Source organism: Hypanus sabinus, chromosome 4 (genome assembly GCF_030144855.1).
Source record: "Hypanus sabinus isolate sHypSab1 chromosome 4, sHypSab1.hap1, whole genome shotgun sequence".
Taxonomy (NCBI): domain Eukaryota; kingdom Metazoa; phylum Chordata; class Chondrichthyes; order Myliobatiformes; family Dasyatidae; genus Hypanus; species Hypanus sabinus.
In genome coordinates this window covers 91608978-91626237 of record NC_082709.1, presented here as the reverse complement: position 1 = coordinate 91626237, position 17260 = coordinate 91608978, and the positions used below count along the sequence as shown (strand labels likewise).

At 40.0% G+C, this 17260-nt stretch overlaps 1 protein-coding gene across 1 annotated transcript in view; it reads right to left on the bottom strand.

Annotated features, from left to right (window-relative positions):
• Positions 1-241: 241 nt before the first annotated feature.
• The window catches only part of iqcb1 (IQ motif containing B1), a 73410-nt gene continuing 56391 nt past the window's right edge, over positions 242-17260 (bottom strand). Inside the window, exons 10-14 of the mRNA XM_059967650.1 lie at positions 13389-13531; positions 10055-10203; positions 7888-8019; positions 6503-6659; positions 242-2230 (exon numbers count right to left, since the gene is read on the bottom strand). Coding sequence (XP_059823633.1) covers positions 2028-2230; positions 6503-6659; positions 7888-8019; positions 10055-10203; positions 13389-13531 — 784 coding nt within the window. The 3' untranslated portion in view covers positions 242-2027. The remainder of the gene's footprint in view (positions 2231-6502; positions 6660-7887; positions 8020-10054; positions 10204-13388; positions 13532-17260) is intronic.

The window sequence follows — 17260 nt, the reverse complement described above, 5'->3', positions numbered from 1 at the left end:
CAGCTCACATAGCTGTTTCTCAGCTTCCAGTTTCTGGGTCAATCATCAATGAAGTTCTCAAATTCCCCTTCCCAGCTTTTGCTGTTGCTTGGGTGACTAACTCTGGCAAATTAATTATGGGTAGTCTTTTCAAGGCTTCCCATTGGACATCCCAGTGACAGGTTAAATGGAGGACCAACAGATTACTTGTTGATAGGCTACACACCAGATGTAATTTGGACTACACCGAATTTAAAGGAGATGGAGATAAAGACTAGCTTTATTTGTCGCATGTTCATTGAAGCATTGAAAAATACAATGAAACGTGTTATTTCTGTCAATGACCAACACACTGTGGCCTTGCTCTTGGTGCCAACATAGCACAGCTACAATTTATTAACCTTTACTAACCCGTGCATCTTTGGAATGTGGGAGGAAACCAGAGCACCCAGAGGAAATTCAGTTATGGGGAGAACATACAAACTCCTTACAGTTGGTGGTGGGATTTGAACCCAAGTCTCTGGCACTGTAAAGCATTATGCTAATCGCTACACTACTGTTCTGTACATGAATACCATGCAGAGATCAATGTATTCCATAATGGAGGAGGAAATGTATAGTGTAATTCTCCCATCTCCTTCCAGCAGACTTGCTGGCTAGACTATCTTGAAGCAGTGAATTCCTGGGAGGGATTCACCACAATAATTAGTTTCCTGAAAACAGCCAAAACAGTTGCACAGTCAAAATATACCATTAAATGTTGTGCATTGAATACTCCTGTGAGCCCTGTCCAATACAGTCTTTAATCAAAGCTCCCTGCCAGTAAAGAGTTCTTCAGATTACTAGATTAATGATATCACTACAGATAGGAGAAATAGAATAAAATAAGTATTTTTATTTTAATTGAGGTATAAAATCATGAGGACATAGAAAGTCACTCAACTGGTAAAAGTTCACCCAGACATATTTCCCTTGTCACAGAAATCCACAATGAGTCTTAAATCAAGGCTACGACTCCATTTCCCATTCCAGATGTGTATCATTTTCGAAACCTTATGTCAGTGCAAACTGTGCTGTTTGCTTGCTTGAATCTATATTAATATAGAATATTGCCTGTATTATGATGTCTGCATCTCTGTCATTGTGAGAACCTCTATTAAATCCCCAGCCATGGCTGAATCAACTTAGTCATTGGTTAAATTAGTGCCCAATGACAGGGATTAACACATATCCTTCTGTCAAAAGAATAACTTGTCTATTGCTTTGTGGTATATGAGATGTTGATGGAGGTGCCCACTTGTGGCTGAAAAGTGTACTGAGTCCCCAGCTATCATTAAGTTGTATATTTATATAACATCTACTGTCACAGAGGGAGGAGCAGAAAGGAAGCACTCCCAGATAACTTTTGCCTTCTAATTAACGCCAAAAAAAGGGACAGTTGCTGCTTGAGGGAGTTTGTTGGTTACCTTTCCTGCTTCATAACAGCCTCTACCCTTGAATAATACACACTATATAAACACAAAAGATTCTGTAGTTGCTGGAAATTTTGAATAACACACATAAAATGCTGGTGGAATTCAGCAGGTTAGGCTGTATCTATGAAAGGGAATAAACAGTCAACAGCTTTGGTAAGGGTCTCAGCCCAAAATGTCAACTGTTTATTTCCCTCCTTAGTTGCTGTCTGACTTGCTGAGTTCCTCCAGCAATTTTGTGTATTGCTCTATATAAATACTTTGCTTTCCATGGCTCTTCCCCAATCCACATATGAAGAAATATTTCACAGGTTCCCTAACCCTTTCCAGATTCACATTCGATCAACCTTTCCCATGAATCTCAGCTGTCCGATCCCAATTAACTTAAGCAACCATGGTTGCTGAGCCCCATCTCTCTTGGGCTCTTTGACCATGCCCCATTCACTTTACAACTTCCATACATGAAGAAGAACGGCAGTGCCTGCCAACTACATGGGACAACATTTTAGGCCTTGCACATCCTATTTCTTCACAGATTAGGCTGGTGTGAGATGTTCTCTGCTCATGTCTTTATGATCACAGTACAAGATCAAAATTTGCATCGTCGGTATAGGTCACTGCAGGGTCCTGGAGCTCGTCGCCCAGTTTCTTCCACCAGGGCCCTCGTGTGAACTGCAGCATTGCATTGTGTGACTGTTTGGCTCTTGCCGCAACAGGAGTAGATCTGCAGTTAAAAAGCTCTGTGTCCTTCTCTGTGGCCTCCTCTAAACTGGGAGCATCTGGATGCAAAAGGCAAATGAAATCCAGGTTAAGCAAGTGAACACAAAAGATCCACAAAAGATCTTCGTATCCACAATACGAAGATCCACAAAATCAATCATTTGAACTGTAAATTACTCCAACCTCAGGACACAGCCCAAGAAATCACAGTCACATCCCTCCCCACCATTGATAGCATCTACAGGAGGCACTGCCTCAAGCAGACAACATCCATCATCAAAGACCCTCAGCACCCAGGCCATGCAATTTCTCGCAGTTACCACTGGACTGATGATAGAGAAACCTAAAGTTCCACACCTCCAGTTTCAAGAACAGCTTCAACTACTTGGTTCTTGAACCAATCTGCATAACCCTGATCAAAGTCAAACTAATTTTATAATCAAAATATATGTTGTATGCCATCATTTTGAAGGCATTGGAGATGAAGTTCATTGCTCCACAATCTCTAAGGTCTTGCACAAAGGAAGAGTGGTAAGGAAGAAGCCTTGGCTAGAAAAAAAGGAACATACCCTTGCCTGTGAAGAGTTTGCAGAGCATCATTTCAAAGATAAGTAAATATGTGGAAGAAGGTCTTGTGTTCCGATGAGATAGAACTTTTAGACCTCCAAGTGGTACAGAGGTGCTAGAAAGTTTGTGAACCTACAGAACTTTCTCTATTTCTGCATAAAAATATGGCCTAAATGTGATCAAATCTTCATGCAAGTCCTAAAGCTAGATAGAGAACCCAACTAAATAAATAATCCAAAAAACATTATACTTGTTCACTTACTTTTTGAGAAAAATGATCCAATGTATTTGTTGGAAAAAGTATGTGAACCTGTTTTCAGTAATTGGTGTGACCCCCCTCTGTACAGCAATAACTTCAGCCAAATATTTCCAGCAACTGTTGATCAGTCCTGCACATTGGCTTGGAGGAATTTTAGGCTGTTCCTCCTTACAAAACAGCTTCATCTCTGGGATGTTGATGGGCTTCCTTGTATGAACAGCTTGCTTCAGGTCCTTCCACAACAATTCTTTAGAATTAAGATCAGTACTTTGACTTGGCCATTCCAAAACACAAATTTTCTATTTTTTAAACCATCCGGTTGTTGATTTACTCTTGTCTTTTGGATCATTGTCTTGTTGCATTATCCAACGTCTATTAAGCCTCAGGTGATGGACTGCTACCCTGATATTCTCCTGTAAAATGTCTTGATACAATTTTGAATTCATTATTCCTTCAACGATTACAAGCTGTTCATGCCCTGAGGCAGCAAAGCAGCACAAACGATGATGCTCCTTCCACCATGCTTCACAGTTGGGACAAGGTCTTGGTGTTACGTGTGCAGTACTGTTTCCTTGAAACAATGCAGTGTACATTTCTGCCAAAAAGTTCAACTTTAGTCTCATTTGTTCACAGAACATTGTCCCAGAAATGTTGTAGAACATCCAGGTAGTCTTTTGCAACATTGTTATTTTTTGGAGAGCAGTGCTTTCCTCCTGGAACACCACTGTTGTTCAGTGTTTTTCTTATAGTGGACACATGAACAGAAAGTTTAGCAAGTTGTAGAGATTTCTGCAGGCCTTTTGCTGTTACCCTCAGGTTCTTTTTCACCTTCTTCAGCATTGCACATTGTGCTCCTGGTGTGATCTTTGCAGGATGTCCACTTCTAGGGAGAGTAACAACAATACTGAGTTCCCTCCATTTGTAGGCAGCTTCTCTTACTGTAGATTGATGAACACTCAGGTCTTAGCAATGCTTTCCAGCTTCATGCATCTCTACAACTATTCTTCAAAGGTCCTCTGAAGGTTGTTTTGATCAAGGCATAGTGCGCATAATCAGATCTTTCTTGAGAAGAGCAGGCTCTGTCAGAAACCTGACTTGGTGTATCTTTTTATAGGGCAGGCCATCTCTACAACCCACACCTCCAATCTTATCTCATTGATTGCAATAACTGACTCCAAACAGCTTTTGTAGAAGGCATTACCCCAGAGGTTTACATACTCTTTCCAACAAATACATGTAATATTGGATCATTTTTCTCAATAAAACAATGAACAAGTACAGTTGGCTCTCCTTATCCATGGGGGATTGGTTTCGGGACCCCCCTCATCGCAGATACCAAAAAACACAGATGCTCAAGTCCCTTATGTCTCAGTGTGGGTGGACTTTAGGGCCAAGGGGAGCTCAGGATCTGCCGCCTGTGGCTGCTGCTTAATCCAGTGTTTCTGTTTTGTTGACAGAAAACGATCACAATTGAAAATAAAGCGGAAATAATAAAGCGATCAGAAAGAAGTGAAACGCCATCGGTCACTGGAAAAACGTTGGGCTACAGTCGGTCAACGATCGGAACAATTTGAAAGGATAAAGTGAGAATAATGGAGCATGTGAAAGGCCCTGCCCTAATGAAAGCTACAGTTATTACTAAGCAACACAGTGGTTTAATTATTGAAATACATGTTTCTTAAGTGTTTTATATGCATAGAAAGGTAAAATATATACTATATACTAGGATAAACATTTGACTGACGCTAAATAATACCAGATGTACCTGTTCCGACTTACGTACAAATCCACTTAAAGACTGCCTGAACTTTAAATCATCTCTAGATTACCTATAATACCTAATACAATGTAAATGCTATGTAAATAATTGTTATATTGTATTGTTTAGGGAATAAAGGCAAGAAAAAAAGTCTGTACATACTCAAACAAAAAGTGCTGGAGAGAGAACTTCTGGGTTTTCCCGCTCTGCAGTTGGTTGAATCCACGTATGTGGAACCCGCGGATAAGGAGGGCCGAATATATAATGTTTTTAGTGTTATTTATTTAATTGGGTTCTCTTTGTCTAGATTTAGGACTTACGTGAAGACCTTTGTTGCATTTTAGGTCATATTTATGCAGAAATAGAGAAAATTCTACAGGGATCACTAACCGTCTAGTACCACTGTACATGTGGTGTAAATCTAATTCAGCTCATCACCGGATAACACCATCCCTACTGTAAAGTATGGTGAAGGTAGCATCATTCTATGGGAATGCTTTTCAGCTGCAGGGACTGGCAATCTGGTCAGGATTGATGGGAAGATGAATGCTGCTAAATACAGAGAGATCCTGGATTAAAACCTGCTAGCCTCTGCCAGAATATTAAACTGGGGAGGAAGTTTATCTTTTAGCAGGACAATGACCTAAAGCAAACTGCCAGCGCAACTATGGAGTGGCTTCAAAAGAAGAAAATTGATGTCCTTGTGTGGCTCAGTCAGAATCCTGACCTTAAACCAATCTAACATTTCCAGCAAGACCTCAACATTGCTGTTCAGTCACTCCCCAACTAACCTGGCACAGCTTGAGCAATTTTGCAAGGAGGAATGGGCAAATCAAGTTGTGTAAAGCTAATACAGACTTATCCAAAAAGACTACTGGGTGTAATAGCTGCGAAAGATAGTTCAACTAAGTACTGAGGAAAGGGGGATGAATACTTTGAACAGCTGACATTTCAGGTTTTGAATTTTTAGTTTTTCATGCTTAATTATTTCCCCTATTTCTTTGAGCTCCATTGTGAAAGAAGAGCACGTAATTCACAAATAAAAATTCCCAGTTAAATTGATCAAAATCCTTTGGGTAATACTCATTTATGTGAACAAAGGATTGGGGCTGAATACTTTTACAAGGGACTGTATTTACTGTTCTCCAGTCTATGAACAAACTCTCATTTCATATTTGACCATTATCTCCAATAATCAACTGTTTTTTTTTAAGATTGGTGTATTTTTGTACAGGTAGACTAAATCAGTTGAGGGTAGCCAGTGGGCCTTATACCCCATGAGATAGGGACATGTCTGACCTAGCATGTAAAGTCAGTTCTGGCAGACTGGGTGGATGAGATGAATAGTGAGATCCAATGGCCAGGAAGGAGGATCTGCAATGCTTTGTGGAGAGCAAAGGACATGATGAGGCACAGAAGCCATGGTCATCCACTGCAACTGAGGAAGACCCCAGTTGTGACAAATAGTCCTACCACTGGACACAGACCTCTCAGGTCAAAAGACTGGAACTGAGCCACTGCAATGACCTTTCTACTTTAAAAGCTCTCTTGCACAGGTTTCTTCATGCAGGTCACATCATCAAAGACATGAACAAATTTAACCATCAGTGTTGGATACTATGGACAACCAATCCATCATTTTTGTTAAGACCTGTTAAGAATACAGGGAACAGTATTTATATGGAATAGATGAACTGGGAACTAAACAGACACATATTGGCTCTATATTTCTGTGTTCTTACTTACTCATCAGGAGTTCAATGTCTGTGTTAATCTGGGCCAGTAGTGCCTCCTGGCGCAGCTCTGATTTTCTCTCCAGATTTCTTCTTATGAGGTACTGACCTAGCATCTCTTGGGCCTGGGCATGTCGTTCCTTCGTTCTTTCCTCTGACACATGAGGAACCTATAAGTAGACATGGGTTAAAATGCTGTGATCAACTACAGGTGCACTAACTTATTAACCAGAATACATAGTGAAGGTGTCCTATTGATAACCCACAGTAATTAAGTAGGATCAAACAGTAATGTGGCTTTGCAGATTAAGGCAGGTTTACATTGAGAGACAAGAATGATCGCTTGCTGCAGAACTCAACTGAAAATGCTCCAATATTCAGTAATGATTTGATTGTCAGTCAATGCATACCAGTTATTAAATTAACACAAAACATGAAGCAGTACTATACACTGTGAAAATTGCTATTTTGGGGCCGCAGTACAGTGCAAAGATGAAAAACTGACTATAGATTAGAAAATAAATTGATAGTGCAATAAAATAGAATAACAAAGTTGTGTCATGGATCAGTCAGAAACCTGATGGCGGAGGGGAAGATTTTCTTGTCATTTCTTATTAGTCACCTTATGTACAGATATTCCTGTGCTTAGCATCATGTTATGTACTGTACATACTATACAATCAATTACTGTATATAAGCTAATGTATGCATATATGGCCACACTTAAACATTTACTGTATATTGTGTTTTATAGGATTGCTTTTATATTTATATATTGCGTGTTCTTTATGCTTATTGCTGCATCAGATCTGGAGTAACAATCGTTTTGTTCTCCTTTACACTCATCTATTGAAGCATGACAAAAAACAATATTGAATCTTGAATAGGTTCCTAAAATTTGGAGTGGTGATCACTCAATAAGAATTATAGTAACCCACAATAAAAGTATATGAATGAAAATCAGTATGCCTTATACTAGTCAGTATTTTCTAGATGTATTTTACAATGGTGGCAAATTGTTCTGATCTCTCAAATTTTAGGCTTTGCCTTCATAGGCCATTTCTTGGCTGCACCACTCTGGTTCCTAAACATATGGTTAACTATACCCAGGTAGGCTGCCATATTTGAAGTACTGTAAACCTTGGATCAATTAGATTAGTTTGTTTTAATGGGGATACTGTAGGCACTATTAATGCTGTATATTTTGCTCCAGAGACTTTATACTTGATAAGATAAGTGAGTGTGGTATACAGACATAACAAAATAACTGGAAATAAATTCCTGAATAAGGTGGGCTGGTTGGGTTGAGAGGATTTACAGGTATGCTCCTTTTTAAAGAGATCAATGAATTTCATTCAGATTTTACAAATAAGTTTTAGGAGTCAAACCAAAACTCACCGAATGATGTTTGACATACTCTTCAACTTTGGAATGCAGTTCTTGTCTCCGTGTCTCTGTCAGGCCCTTTGGTCCCTGCCAGGCAAGAATATCTCTTCTCAGATTTCTACGTTTTTCAAGGAACTTCAGCACCTGAAACAATGAGAAATATTTCATGTTACTTTTCTGAGACTCATTGTTTACACTGATGGATTATTGACCATTCTATCTCCATATCCGTTCAAAAAGTGCCATAGTATGCCGTGTATATTTGTTGTTGTACTTATTATGCATTCTGTTTACTGAGAGTTTCATGCAGGCAAGGAATTTCATTTCACCCTAGTGTATATGACAATAAACTAACATGAATCTGAATAAATCACTGGACATGTGCGTCGATTGCCTTAACCTCAGATTTCCAGTTTAAGCTGTATCTTGGTTAGTAACACTCACATCTCTGACCCAGATGAATTGGAACTTGTAAAGCCTTGCGCAGAATAATTTAGGATAGCACTGCATTTTGGAAGTGATTTTTGAGATAGAAGTAAAAAAACCCTTTGCCACTAATTTGACAAAAAGCAGAGGTACCTCTTTTGTATTTTAACCAATAGTTATCCCTCAACCAATATAATTAAAATGCAAAAGGTCATCAATAAATTATAACTCTGTTCCTTTCCTTACAGATTGGAACAGCTTCTTTCCAACTGTGATAAGACTGCTGAACGGATCCTGACCCGGATCTGGGCTGTACCTTCCAAATATCCGGACCTGACTTGCACTTTTCTTTCCTTTTCTATTTTCTAATTATGATTTATAATTTAAATTTTTATTATATTTACTTCGATTTGTACTTCAGGGAGCGCAAAGCGCAGAATCAAATATCGCTGTGATGATTGTACGCTCTAGTATCAATTGTTGGTGATAATAAAGTAAAGATGCTGCCTGATCTGCTGAGTATTCTGTTTTAACTTATAAACAAATCAGACTATATAGTGATTGTCAGGTTCTTGTTTGTGTAAGTTTGCTCTGTTAATTAAGCTGTTGTGTAAATCTTGAGTAAATCAGTTGTTGGATTTCCTACTTTATAACATCTTGTATTTAAATATTTCAAAAAAAACTCAGCACTTACTGGAGCTGTGAAAGACAGACGATGCAAGTCTTTTTCCTACCTCCTTTCTTCTTTATTCAAAGATTTAAAAAAAATTCCTTTATGATCACCGGTTTTCCAAAATAATCACAATATAATGTCATAGCCTCTTTGAAAATTCAGTACCACACTCTGCATGACCAACCATAGTCATAGAACACTACAGATTAGTCACTTTGTGGCATTACAAGTTAAACTGCCAGAATGGCTTTCTGTTGTGTACCATTTATCAGTTCATAAAACTCTGAGTTAAAACACATATTTTGGTCACAAAAGGTACACATGACTGCAAATCAGAAGGCAATGAAAGTCAAAATGAGCTCCTAAGCCCACAATGTCTCCCACCCATACTCATCAAGCTACCCTCCAAGTCACCCACCATCCTGACTTAATCAGGGGTGGGTCTTCTTGGCCAAAATTTGGAGCATCATGCACTAGAACTGCAGGCATCACCTCTTTAGGGACAAACAATGATGGGTAATAAATGTTAAATCTTGGCAAATATAATTATAAAATGATGCTTATTTTTAATATAAAATGAACTTTGTTCTTGAAGTATTGCCTGGAGCAAGCAGATGTGCAGCAATATAAGTAAGGGTTCCCTACAATCTCTGCTCAATATCCTCACTGCAAAATACTTTGGCTCTCCTCTTACCTCTTCACTACTTCTTACTTGCCTATCGCCCCCCAACCCCCAGGGTCACTCCTCCTTCCTTTTCTCCCATGGTCCACTCTCTCCTCCTATCAGGTTGTTTCTTCTTCAGCCCTTTACTTTTTCCACCTATCCTCTCTCAACTTCTCACTTCATACCCTCCCACCCCACTTCACCTATTATCTTTTAGCTTGTACACTCTTTTCCTTTTCGGTCCTGGAGAAGGGTCTCAGTCTGAAACACAGACTGTTTATTCCTTTCCATAGATATTGTCTGACCTGCTGAGTTCGTCCAGCATTTTGCTTTTGTTTCGCTGATCCTAGAAATAAAACAATTATGACTATTCACAGTTAACCAAAATGTTCTTGAATCTATTAAAAGACACTCACTGCTCTCTGGACGATAACAGCTGCCTTGAATTCTTTAAGGGCCTGCTTCTGTTGTCTGAAGCAGCTTCTCTGCCTGTATCCACGCCAGACCTTCTGAATCAACAACGCTGCCTGCTCCTTCTCCTGATGCAGGTATTTGGCAATTTCACCTGCAGAGAGAAGAGGATGGGTTTTCTTTTAATTAGAATTGGAAAGAGAACACAGAACATAAAAACCTACAGCATAATACAGGCCCTTCGGCCCACAATGCTGTGCCCAACATGTACTTATTTTAGAAATTACCTAGGGTTACCCATTACCCTCTATTTTTCTAAGCTCCATGTACCTATCCAGGAATCTCTTAAAATACCCTATTGTATTCACCTCCACCACCGTCACTGGCAGCCCATTCTGCACACTCACCACTCTCTGTGTAAAAAAACTTACCCCTGACATCTCCTCTATACCTACTTCCAAGCACCTTCAAACTGTGCCCTGTCATATTAGCCATTTCAGATCTGAGAAAAAAGCTTCTGACTATCCACACGATCAATGTTTATTGATTCTTAAATTCTTTGAATTCTTAAGAATTCAGAAGAACTCCAAAGTATGCCAGGATCAAAGCAAAGTGTAGATTCAAATACTGGAGGATAACATTAGCAGGAACATATGACATTTCATTGCAACATACACTCAGTGACCACTTTATATTAGATACACCTGTACATCTGTTCGTTAATCCAAATATCTAATTAGCCAATCATGTGGCAGCATCTCAATGCATAAAAGCATGCAGCCATGGTCAAGGAATTCAGTTGTTGTTCAGACCAAACATCAAAATGTAGAAGAAATGTGATCTAAGTGCCTTTGACAATGGAATGATTGTTGGTGCCAGATGGGAGAGGTTTGAGTACTTTAGAAACTGCAGATCTCCTGATTTTCATACACAACAATCTCTAGAGAATGGTGTGAGAAACCAAAAAAAAAAACCATCTGGTGCACGGCAGTTCTCTGAGTGAAAATACCTTGTTAATGAGAACAGAGGAGATTGGCAAGACTGGTTCAAGCCGACAGGAAGTTAACTCAAATTACCACGTGTTACAACAGTAGTGTGTGGAAGAGTATCTCTGAATGCACAACACATTGAATCCTGAAGTGTATGGGCTACGGTAGCAGAAGACCATGAATATATACTCAGTGGCCACTTTATAGGGACAGAACATACCTAATAAAGTGACCACAGAACGTAGAGTGCAACTATCCCAATGTCTCTGCAGTTTTAGCCCATAAGACATAGGAGGAGAATTAGGTCATCTGGCCCATTGAGTCTGCTCCACCATTTAATCATGGTTGATCCTTTTTTTAAACTCTCCCTCAACCCCAGTTCCTGGCCTTTTCCCCGTAACCTTTCATGCCACGTCCAATCAAGACTTATCAATCTCTGCCTTAAATACACCCAACAACCTGGCCTCCACAAATGCATGTTGCAAAAAATTCCACAAATTCACCACCCTTTGGCTAAAGAAATTTCTCTGCATCTCAGGGTGCCCCTCTATCCTGAGGCTGTGCCCTCTTGTCCTAGACTCTCCCAGCATGGGAAACATCCTTTTCACATCTGCTCTGTCTAGGCCTTTCAACATTTGAAAGGTTTCAATGAGATCCCCCCTCATCATTCTGAATTCCAGCGAGTACAGACCCAGAACAATCTTTCTTTGTATGATAATCCTTTCATTCCTTGAATCATCCTTGTGAACCTCCTCTGGACCCTCACCAATGCCAACACATCTTTTCTAAGATGAGGGGTTTTGAATTTTTATAGCTGCAGAAGAGAGAGTGAGTTTTGCACAGAGAATGGCTTTTCAGCTTTACACTCCTTGACAGATTTTATGCTCCATACCATGGATAAGCACTTTTGGATGAAGCACTTTCAAATACACTGAATGTATGAGACAGTGGACATGATGCAGCTTTCATAAAGTAGCACAATACCAAAAATGGTCCTTAGCCCACAACCTTTGCCCTAAATGTCACACATCCATCAATACTAATCCCTTTATCAGGTCTTGGTCTGCAGCCTTCTATACCTTGGTGTAAGGCTCAAGTGTTTCTATATGCTGCACTTCCTCTATAGCCAGGATGTCCTTCTTTAACCCTGGAGACCAAAACTGTACACCTAGGGAGGGAAATGTGACTGAACTTAAGTTTTCTCTGAAGTGACCCAGCAAGCCACTCAATTCAGTGGTAATTAGAGGAAGGGCGATATATTGTGGCCTTGTCAGTGATAACAAAGTTCAGTGTTTGGTTTAAAAAGAAGTACAGTGTATGCCCCAACTCTGCTGTTTTTATCCAAAGTAAATCCTACATTGCTTACTCTTAGAATTCTGACTGGTGCCTGATATTCATCCAGCTAAAGGAGGTTCGAAAGAGTCACTCCCTTCAGTGACTCAATTCATGCAGAACTACAACTTCAAAAAAAAAAGCAACAATATCAACTTAGATCTGCAATGTAATATACTATTTCAAGGCTTTGTAGACAATGGTTGACTGACAAAAGTTGGAGCCCAATGTCTGCAAATCTGAGTCCACTGGAAGTCAAAGACAGCCTGTCCAGGGGTTATGTGTGGGTAGGGTCATTTGTTGCTTGTGTGTTGTGCTCTGCTGAACATTGTGGGCATGTTATGATGGCGACAGGTAGTGTGGTGACACTTGTGGGCTGCCCCTGCACACACTTGGGTGAGTTAGTTATTACTGCACAGAACACATTTCACTTTGTACTTCAATGTACACAGCTAAATAAATGAATCTTGACATCAAACTATGTAAGAGGTAACTGAACTAAGCAACTAAATGCTTGGTCAAAGAGGATGGTTTTAAAGAGCATCTTAGAGAATGGAGAGGTTTAGGGAGGGAATTCCAGACTGAGCACAAGGTTACCCAAGGTACAGCTACAGAAATCAAGGAGAGGCCAGAAGACGATAAGCACAGTTCTTAGAAATCTAGTGCTGTAGATGGCAAAGATAAGAAACAGTAAGGTAACAGTGAGATGTCAATACAAGAGAGTGATGCTGAAATGGAGATAATTGAAGTCAGCAAATAGAATGGGTAAGCATAAACACAAAAGATTTTGCAGATGCTGGAAATTCACACACATAATACTGGACGAACACAGCAGGTCAGGCAGCATCTAATGAGAAAAATAAAGGGTTGACGCTTCAGGCTGAAGCCCTCCATCAGGGCAAGGTGTTAACCTAATAGTTTGGTGCAGAAGCTCAGCAGATAAATTGGGAGGTTGTGTTGATTCAGTCTACAGGTGAACATGGACAAAACTGATTGATTTTCTGTAAAGTTATTTTACTTGCTGGTACTATTTCCAGTATGCTCAGCTGCCGCTGTCGAAAAGCTTGAAAAGCTCGATGTCGCCGAAGCTGTAGCTGATGCTTTAGCTCCTCTTCCTCTTTCTCCTTCTCCTGCCGTTGTATGTCCTGTTCACGCTTTGCCCTAGCAACATTTCATATGGTTAATAATCAATAATGGACCAAAAGTAGAATGGGATATATTTTGCATCTGTGATATCGCATTATTTTGACATTCCACCCTGATCTTATCGTCTCACGCAGATGAACAATACAGGTGTTTCAATGCCTCCATGAAATGAAATTGATATTGGTTTATTATTGTTAGACCGTAAAATGTAGGAGCAAAATTAGGCCAATCGGCCCATCAAATCTGCTCCGCCATTTCATCATAGCTGATCCATTTTGTCTCTCAGCCCCAATCTCTTGCCTTCTCCCTGTATCCGTCATGTTCTGACTAATTAAGAATCTATTAACCTCTGCTTTCAATATACTTAAAGGCTTGGCCTCCATAGCCTCCTATGACAACAAAATCCACAGATTCACTACTCTCTAGCTAAAGAAATTCCTCCTCATCTCTGTTCTAAAAGGACACTCCTCTATTCTGAGGCAGTGTATTATAGTCTTAGACTCTCCCACCATAGGAAACATCTTCTCCAGATCCACTCTATCAAGGCCTTTCACTACCTGAAAGGTTTCAATTAGGTCACCCTTCATTCTTCTGAATTCCAGTGAGTAGAGGCCCAGAACCATCAAATACTCTTCATATGACAAGCCTTTCAATCTCAGAATCATTTTCATGAACCTCCTTTAAACTTTCTCTAGTTTCAGCACATCCTTTCTTAGATAAGAGGCCCAAAAGTGCTCACAATACTGCAAATGAGGCCTCACTACTGCTTTAGAAAGCCTCAACATTACATCCTTGCTTTTATTGTAGTCCTCTTGAAATGAATGTTAACATGAAATTTGCTTTCCTCACTACCGACTCAACCTGCAAATTAACCTTTAGGGAATGCTGCACAAGTACTCCCATGACCATACACTTGCTGATAATGTATTCCATCTGCCACTTCTTTGCCTGTTCTCCTAATCCGTCTAAGAACTTCTGTAGCTTTAATTCCTCAAAACTATCTGCCCTTCTATGGGTCTTTGTATCATTGGTAAGCTTCATAACAAAACCATCAATTCCATCATCTAAGTCATTGACATATAATGTAACAAGAAGCAGATCCAGCACCGACCCCTGTGGAACACCACTAGTCACTGGCAGTCAACCAGAAAAGGCTCCCTTTATTCCCACTCTTTGCCTCCTGCCAATCAGCCACTACTTTATGCATGCTACTATCTTTCCTGTAACACCATGGGCTCTTAACTTGTTAAGCAGCTTTATCTGTAGCACCTTGTCAAAGACCTTCTGAAAATCCAAGTACGCAATATCCACTGATTTTCCTTTGTCTATCCTGCTTGTTATTTCTTCAAAGAATTCCAATAGATCCATCAGGCAAGATTTTCCCTTGAGGAAACCATGCTAACTACAGCCTGTTTTATCATGTGCCTCCAAGTACCCCGAATCCACTCCCTTAACAATTGACTCCAACATCTTCCCAGCCACTGAGGTTCGACTAACTGGCCTATAATTTCCTTTCTTCTACCTCCCTCTCTCTCTTCATGAAAAGTGGAGTGACATTTGCAATTTTCCAGTCTTCCAAAACCATTCCAGAATCAGTGATTCTTCAAAGATCATTACTAATGCCTCCACAATATCTTTAGCCACCTCTTTCAGAACCCTAGGCTGGACATCATCTGGTCCAGGTGATTTATCTACCTTCAGACTTTTCAGTTTCCCAAGAACCTTCTCCCTAGTAATGGCAACTTCACACATTTTTGCCCCCAACACTCCTGAATTTCCGGCATACTGCTAGTGTCTTCCACAGTGAAGATTGATGCAAAATACTTATTCAGTTCGTCTGCCATTTCTTTGTCCCCATTACTACCTCTCTAGCATAGTTTTCCAGAGTTCCAATACCACACTCTCATCTCTTTTACACTTTATATATCTGAAGAATTTATTACCCTTCTCAATCCTATTCTCCTGCTTTCTCCCTGCATCCTGTGATGCCCTTACTGATCAAGAACCTATCAACCTCTGCTTTAAATCTACCCCAAGACTTGGGGTAGATTTAAAGCCATCTGTGGCAATGAATTCCACAGATCCACCAATTTCTCACTAAAGAAGTTCCTCATCTCTGTTCTAACGGGACTTCTCTCTATTCTGAAGCTGTGCACTCTGGTCCCCAACTCCCTCATTATAGGAGATATCCTTTCCATATCTACTCTGTCTAGGCCTTTCAATATTCGATATGTTTCACTGAGATCCTCCCCATTTTCTAAACTCCAATGAGTACAAGCCCAGAGCTATCCAACGCTCTTTATACATTAACTCTTTCATTCCTGGAATCATTCTCATGAACTTCCACTGGACCCACTCCAACATCAGCACATCTCTTCTTACATAAGGATCCCAAAACTACTCACAATACTCCAAGTGCGGTCTGGCCAATGCCTTACATGTTACATGTATCTAGCCTTCCAGGCTTATCAAAACATACATATGTACACTGGGATAGTATAAAGAAAAAGAGATTGCAGAATATTGTTTACAATGCAGATAAACAAATAAAATGCAAGGACCATCTTGAGGTAGATTTGGACAGTCATACAGCACTACAGCACAGAAACAGGCCCTTCAACCCATCTGGTCTGTGCTGAACAGTTAATCTGCCTAGTCATATCGACCCACACCTGGATCATAGACCTCACTGCCATCCATGTATGTATCATAACTTCTACTGAATGGTGAAACTGAACATGCATCCTCCATGTGAAGGATGTTTCACCCTTAACCTATGACCACTAGTTCTACTCTCATTCAACCCGGTGGAAAAAGCCTGCTTGAGCCCATCTTGAACTGTCCAGCAATCCTTTCTCAACTCGGCAAGACATTATCAATGTCTGTTAAATCTTCTCCCAATGATCTTTACTTGGGGGAATGCAGGTACAGTGCATGTAAAAAGTATTCATTCCCCTTGGAAGTTTTCATGTTTTATTGCTTTACAACATTAAGTGACAGTGGATTTTATTTGGCTTTTTTGACACTGAAAGAGATTCTTTCATGTCAAAGTGAAAATAGATCTCTACGAAGTGATCTAAATGAATTACAATATAAAACATAAAATAATTGATTGCATAAGTATTCACCCTACTTTAATATGACACACCAAGTCATCAGCGTGCAGCCAATTAGTTTTAGAAGACACATACTTAGTTAAATGGAGATCTGATTTTTGGAGACCTGTGTACAGTCAAGGTGTACCTGTATCTGGAAGATCCAACTGCTAGTGGATTAGTATCCTGGCAAAAACTACACCACAAAGACAAGAGAACACAACAAACAACTTGGTGAAAAGGTTATTGAAAAGCACAAGTCAGGAGATGGATACAAGAAACTGAATATCTCTTGGAGTGCAGTTAAGTCAATCATCAAGAAATGTAAAGAATATGGCACAGCTATAAAAATGTCCAGAGCAGGCTGTCCTCAAAAAAAGGAGTGACCGTGCAATAAAGGGACGAGTGAGGGAGGCCACTAAGGGACCTATGACAACTCTGGAGGAGTTACAAGCTTCAGTGGCCGAGAGGGGAGAGGCTGCATATACAACTGTTGCCCGACTGCTTCACCAGTCACAGCTTTATGGGAGAGTGGCAAAGAGAAATCCACTGTTGAAAAAAGCTCACGTGATATCTCAGCTTGACTTTGCCAGAAAGAATGTTGGAGACTGAAGTCAGCTGGAAGAAGGTTCTATTGACTGATGAATCC